The sequence below is a fragment of the Odontesthes bonariensis genome, chromosome 21 (assembly GCF_027942865.1).
Source record: "Odontesthes bonariensis isolate fOdoBon6 chromosome 21, fOdoBon6.hap1, whole genome shotgun sequence".
Classification (NCBI taxonomy): Eukaryota; Metazoa; Chordata; class Actinopteri; order Atheriniformes; family Atherinopsidae; genus Odontesthes; species Odontesthes bonariensis.
Window position 1 is genome coordinate 11268119 of NC_134526.1, and position 6906 is coordinate 11275024.

A 6906-nucleotide genomic window follows, 5' to 3' on the forward strand; every position below is an offset into this window, starting at 1 on the left:
AAGAGCCCTATGTGGGGACATCTGTCAGTGAAACATTTTTCATTTTGTCACACTTACCTTTAAAGCTTTGCTCGGCTTGAAATGAGTCGTCATTCCCTGCATGCAAACAACTGACCAGAATCTCACAGAAGATACACTGAGGAGTGGAAAGAGAGAACTGCAATTAGTTAACATCAATTAACAAAAACAATATGTTAACAACATGTGGCTGATGACACGTTTACTCCCAGTTACATATTCTTTTGTGTCTCCTCCCCTAAACTGAAGAGGGGGATATTGTTGTTGAGGTTTCCATGACAGTCATAGAAGTGGCTTACTTTGTACTGCAGGTGATTGACAGAACTGTACGTTCTGTGAATATATGGATCTGTAAACATTTGCTGGATGTTGTGAAGTGTTTTTCTTTCCTCTGGAAAGGACTCTGGGATCATGCATCACGCTGGATTCTCTACGGCAGCTCAGGTGATTTTTTTATTGCCAAGCTCACCAATGCTGTCTTTTTATTCCCTCAAAATCCACCAGTCGATTTGGTCACTCCAAATGTTCACTGTCTCTGATGGATTTTTTTTTTATTCTTGAAACCTGATGACTTTGATGTTGTGTTTTTAAATTTAAAGTCCATCCTTGGAATCAACTCCAAACCCTTTAACTGCTCGACTGATAAGGAAATAACAAGGTTAAAGCCCACACTGAAAGAACTTCTTAGTCAACTGTCTGGCTACTTTATTTTTTGAAAATAATTATTCTTTATAGTACAGAACTATAACTTTTAAACTCTTCCTTTATTTTAGATTTTAAACACCCACTTTAAAGTACATATTCATTATGAGATTGTAACTCAAATATGTTTTTGGTGACCAGCCATATAACAAAAATTGTAAATCCTAAAATACCACCTGACTCAACTGTATGTTGCATGTTCCCTGGACGCTGATCACACACTGATGCATAATTGATAATCATCCATAATGTGATATGAAACAATATTCAATGTAGGATAATTGTTAATCTATGTCTATGTCTTGTTAATGTCTAATATGGGAAATGCATATTCATGCACGGTGGTGTGGTGGTTCGCACCGTCCACTCACAACGAGATGGTTCTAGGTTCAACTACCGGCTGGGGCCTTTCTGTGAGGAGTTTGCATGTTCTCCCCGTGTATGCGTGGGTTCTCTCCGGGTACCACGGAGGATAATTGGCGTCTCTAAAATTGTCCTTAGGAATGAGTGGAAGTGTGTGTGGTTATTTGTCTCGTTTGTTTCTGTGTGGCCCTGTGATGGATGGGCGGCCTGTCTATACCCAACTGACGGATTAAGCGGGTATAGAAAATGGATGGATGGACATTCATATTTATACTTAACCATCATATCCTAATACCGTTTTAGGCACAGTGCATTATTACTATGGTAGATACTAGAGATCATTACAAATGGCACACTTACTAACACTCTTCTCTGTAATTATTCTATGGTTACATCATTCTTCATGTCAGAATTGTTGACTTGTGAAAAAGATGTCAGCAGAGGGCAGCACAACACCATCAAACACCACCTCTGAAGACTGCCTGTATTTACCTATCAGAGGGAGGTGGGCCTTGCCAATCTAGTTCACGAGACCAGGCAAAATTAGAAACAGGCAACCTCTGCTGTGCTCTTCATAGAACTGTGCCTTTTAGCTCTCTGGCTTAGAGCTTTTGCCAGGGCAGTTTTTAGAAAAGCTTCTCAGCATTCATTACAGAGCGGGACATGCTTCCCATGCTTCTGGCATGGCCAAAAAAAGCATGAGTGCTGAGCTGTGATCCTCTGAGAAGCACACATCCCCCAAGGCTCCATTTCAGGACCTGCAGACCAGCCTGACTACGAGTGCACTGTTCCATGCTCGACAGCTACCATGGAAACGCCCTGCAAATGGGCGTGGGAGCATGAGTCACATGGTCACCAAAAGGGTAAACAAGTCTCATTCATAACCGCAACACAGCCAGTGCATAGTACAAGTAAGACCCAATAACTTTTGCTGATAACTTCGAGACATCCTGTGTAAACATTTCTAAGTATTTCTGATATTTTCCCTTTATTTAGTCACTTCATTTGAATCTGGTCTTATGTTAAGCGTTTGAACCCCTAATCTGATGTGTCTGGCTCTGTTGTCAGTTCACACCACTCCGCCTCCTCATCAGACATTTAAACACATCAGTAACATTTACAGTTATGCTGAACTTTACAGGGCAGCAGTTACGCCTGTGGAAAATTCCAGGAGATAGAGTGTCACAGAGGAATAGTTTCCTTTATAGTCACTGATGTATTTTTGCTGTGAGACAATGTAGTCTATCGATTTAGGGTTATCTCTCTGGTTGGATCTTCTTACACTGGGCTTTCCTGAGCAGCTCCATGCCCTTATTTAACTCTGGTGGATATATTTAGCGCCCAGCGCTCATACAAATTTCTGCCTACTAAACAATTTAGGTGACTATGCGATAAGTGATAGCTCAGGGCAAATATTCTCTGAAGTGCTGATAGCTGCAGCTTTCATAGAAGAAAATACTCAGGGTACAGCTGTCCATTTGGTGATGTTTATGATGTTTTCATGATGGTCAATAAATAGTCCAAATGCTAATTCAGGGTTTAGTAGATGCCAGCTTAAAGCTGCACAGCTGTCAAACTGAAAAACAACTTTCATACTCGGGCTCCGTCCTAAAAATAGCTTCAATTGGAAATAAACAGATGCAAAACGCGTTAAATGAGCAAAACCAAGAGTGTCTTTGATAATGTTTAGAGATTTAAAGAACATCTGGGGAGCTCTCTGAGGTCTTTGCTTATTTGCACTGCAAAGAATCGCATAATTTAAATAATAAAGGCATCAAGTAAAGACAAAGGAATAAACTAAAACATTCCTCAACCGCAAGTTGGCCTGAACAGCCAAATTCTGAGTGGTATTACATCTGAGGGGGTCCCTGGGTATATTCCTTGCAAAGATCATGGAAAAGTGGCGGGGGCCTGCTCCTCTTCATACATGGAGCCTCAAGCCAGAATCAAGAGGCCAGGTTGTTTCCCTCAAAATTCTTTAGGCGTGTGCTTATGTTTTTGCAACTTGCACTAGGACAAGGTTTACATAATCACAATAGTAAAGTTTCCTCAGAGGAAAAACAGCAATTATATCACACGGCCAAATCCACTCACACAGGCGAGACAGACTAACAAAACAGTTTCTCAATATAGTCAAGAAAACAGCTCATATTAGGTTTTCCATAACAGTGAGAAAAGGAGGCTGGGAAAATACCTCAAAGAAAAGCCGCAGATGGCGGGTAGAGAACAAAACCGCATTCCTGAGTGAATACACATGTGCAAACCCTCACATGCACACAGGCAAATCTTCTCTGGAGAGGAAACATGCTTTCTGAATATGTCCTGCGATGCACTGAGCTATGGGGGTGGGGTTCAGACTATCCCCACTTGTAAAACAATGGTTGCAAAATTCACAAAATGTCTGGAATCCAGAAGCGTCTCACATCCATGTTTGCCTGCCCAAACAAATCAAAAGCAGCTTGTGTGCACATGTGTGGGAGTAAGGAATTGTAAACAAAATGCTTCACTTTTAACGTTACTTTCACTCTTTGCATTTATGATCGATAACACTGTTTCATTAATAATGATGCCTGTCTGTTCACTAATAACCAAAACATCATTCATCAACACAAGAGTAAATGCAGTAAAGACCCTTTTTTCTTTTCTTTTTACACTTTTTTTCAACCCATTCAAGAGATGAGAGAAAAACAAGAAACAGACCAAACTGAATCTTCCGTTTCACTAAAACGTGTCATCAGAAATATTGTACCTGTCAACTTCATTTTTGAGCTTGAATTAGTTTAATAAACAGTTTCTTTTGCTCACAGACACCTAGCATTAATGTTTTTAAAGTTAGGGGTCTGGAGGAGTTCACAGTTGCACCTCAGTTCCAGCAGGTAGCTGTGAGGCTCAGCCTTCTCCTAAAATAAATAGCATATCAAAGACCTGTGACTCGCGCTTCAGTGATTAACGCAGAACTGACTCGTCTTCGTTTCCTCATTCTGTGTCTGTTTGGAAGTTTGAGTTCAGCAGAAAACAGAGTTGTTGCTGCCTCTGACAGTCTGCAACACTCCCCTGAGAAAGCTTTTCTGGCACTTTTTCAAGCAGATGAAGTGATTTCACTCCTGACTGAGGTGCTCGGTGCTCTGCTCTTTCTCCAGCGCAGCACATTTGGTGGGATATTATGTGAAGGAAATGGAGAGCATAGCTGAGCTGTGAGTCATGCTGTTTACTGGTAAAATCGACGACCATCAGCAGGGAATCACACCCTCTTGATCTGACGTTTCCTGGAAAATCCCGTTGTTTCACAGGGAGGACGGAAAAGTACAGAGAACCTTGGAGATGGTTGGCATGATCGGCCGGAACTTTTCTACGGAAAGGGAGGAGGACTCACTGAAAAATACTCTCCCTGACTTAGGGATGAAAAAATGTCAAGAATGCAAGGGGACATTACTGTTCCATTTTTTATTTTTTTAATTATTAGAACCAATAATGATTGAATAACAGGATAAATTTAATTTTCATTTTACAAATTTAATTGTCTCTTTCAAAACAACTGACTTGTCACTTTCACAAGCACATGTCGGGCAGGACAGCAATAGCTACACTTTGAATATTTCGGAGCTAGAGAGTGTTTCCGTTGCTGCCAACTTGCAATTTGAATCACAGTAGATTTTGCAAGTTGCCATCAGGCCCATCAACAATGAGCAAGGAATTCCTAACAGTACAAGTCAACAAATATTGTAAATGAGCAGACTTGACACTCTGGAGACCATGATAAGGTGAAAGCAGTTGTTTGAGATCCAGTCACTCTCACAGAAAAGCAAGAAAAGACTTTGAAAATGAGTGTAGGTGGCAGTGAGCCGTATCAAACTGCAAGGGAGTCACTTTGGATGCAAGACAGAGCCGTTCACATTATCACCTCTCATTGCCCGTTTACACTTCGTCTTTCACATTCAACTGTGTGTAAAAATGACAGGTTTCCAAAGTCAATAATCAACAGCCGACATCTTTTTTCCAGCAAGAGGAGCAAAACACATCATAGTGAGCATGTTCCCTGTGAGTCATCGCGTTGGCTACCACAAATATTTCACTTTCACAACACTCCACAAAAAAGGTTTTGCTCTGCACGCTCCTTTCATCCATCACCACTGTCCAGCAAAATGGCAAACCAAGGACAGATCAACTGTATGCAGCATCTTTAGGGGGAATTTCTCCCAGTGTACTTTGGTGGTAAAATGAGTCAGCTGCTGTAACTTCTCCATCCAAAAAAGACATCATCACTTTGGTGACTGAACCACGTGTTAACCTCATGACAGAGGAGTGCACTGCCTCTGTCTGAAGGGCATCTGCACCCACCAGGATCGACGTTGAATCAGAAAAGCCCCCTGGGACCATATCTGTGGCACATCTCAGTGGAACAAGTTACTCAGAGATAAATATTTTCCATTTATTAATCATAGTGGCATTAAAAAGGGGCCACAAGTAGTCATTATGTGAACATATAACAAGAGATCGGTGAGAATCATGTGGCATTAGGTCAATGCACTTTCCTGACATGGCTTCCTTATCTTTACCCAAGTAATGAAGATTTATGTGTGGCAGGCTTTATAGCTAAACAAAGCGATAAGATAAAAATAAATAAAAAAAACTTTTCTTCCATTAGAGTGATTTATTCTTTGTGGAAATATGCGTTCCTCCTGCTGTTTAGATTGTTTCTTCTGTGTAGGCCAGTCCGCCCCGGTGGTCTATGGTGCCCTTTGTCCCACATGTCTAAAATGCAGACCACGTGTTGATTCCAATGTCAAAAGTAGGCTAGTATTTTCCATAATAGAAGTCTATCTTGAATGCCGAGAGTACGAAATAGCCTGAAGGAGGTGCAAAACAGTTTTCACAAGAGTTACTTTCATCATAGGGAGGCAGGAAATATAGGAGTATTTCACTTCCATTTTCCTCAAAAGCTCAAGTGACAGAAAGACAGTAAGAAACAGACCCTAGACAAAAACAACAGTTTTCTGACTTTGTGCGGCGCCTACTGATTAAGTATTTAAAGCTTTTGTAATCTTTACATAAGCTTTCTGTTTCGGCGCAATACTGAGCGATTATAAATGTGTAATAGTTTGTCAAATAAGCCATTCATGTTGCTATTCTCTGTTACTGATAGACTTTGTTGAATTGATTATGTGTTTTAATAAGTCTGCCACAACTCAAGTGAAATCTAAAACATAATGACGATAAATTACTGTAATTCAGTTAAACAAGCAACATAACGTAGGGGGGAAAAATAACATAAAAATACCGGTGCAAGTGTATTTTTCATAAACTATTTATTCAAATATTTTTTTCACCTCAAATACGTGACTAACCCCGAGGGTCTGAGCCACTTTTTGAACAATCTGTTGTGTTTCTCCAACACAACACGTGTCCGCAAGCCTCAATCTACACAGTCAACATCAACTTTCATAGCCGGGATCCCAGCTTCATCACGGGCGTGTGTGGCCGCCCGCCTGCGCCAATATCTCTCACCGTGAGAAATTGAGCTATTTAAAAGGAATGAAACAACTTTCAGTAGCCTTAAAAACATTTTTTTTAAATTAAACAAAACAAAACAAACAAACAAAAAAACCCAGCAACCACCTCACCTCTGTGGGCGCAGATTTCTGTAGACAGGAATGCGTAAAACTGCTGGAGTAGGTTTCCAATAGAAGCGACGAAGTAACTTGACACAGCTGGTGTAAAGCGTCCAGCGGCAAACGGGCAGCGGTGTATCCTCGTACTAAATTAACTACAAAACAACAACAATGTACCAACATTCCACGCTCTGCTTCCGCAAGCACTCACGTC

At 40.8% G+C, this 6906-nt stretch overlaps 1 protein-coding gene across 1 annotated transcript in view; it reads right to left on the reverse strand.

The window, feature by feature from the left end:
- Positions 1–6906, reverse strand: part of mafk (v-maf avian musculoaponeurotic fibrosarcoma oncogene homolog K) — an 11202-nt gene extending 4296 nt beyond the window's left edge. Inside the window, exons 1-2 of the mRNA XM_075455070.1 lie at positions 6705–6906; positions 58–136 (exon numbers count right to left, since the gene is read on the reverse strand). Of these exons, the coding sequence (XP_075311185.1) occupies positions 58–102 (45 nt within the window). The 5' untranslated portion in view covers positions 103–136; positions 6705–6906. The remainder of the gene's footprint in view (positions 1–57; positions 137–6704) is intronic.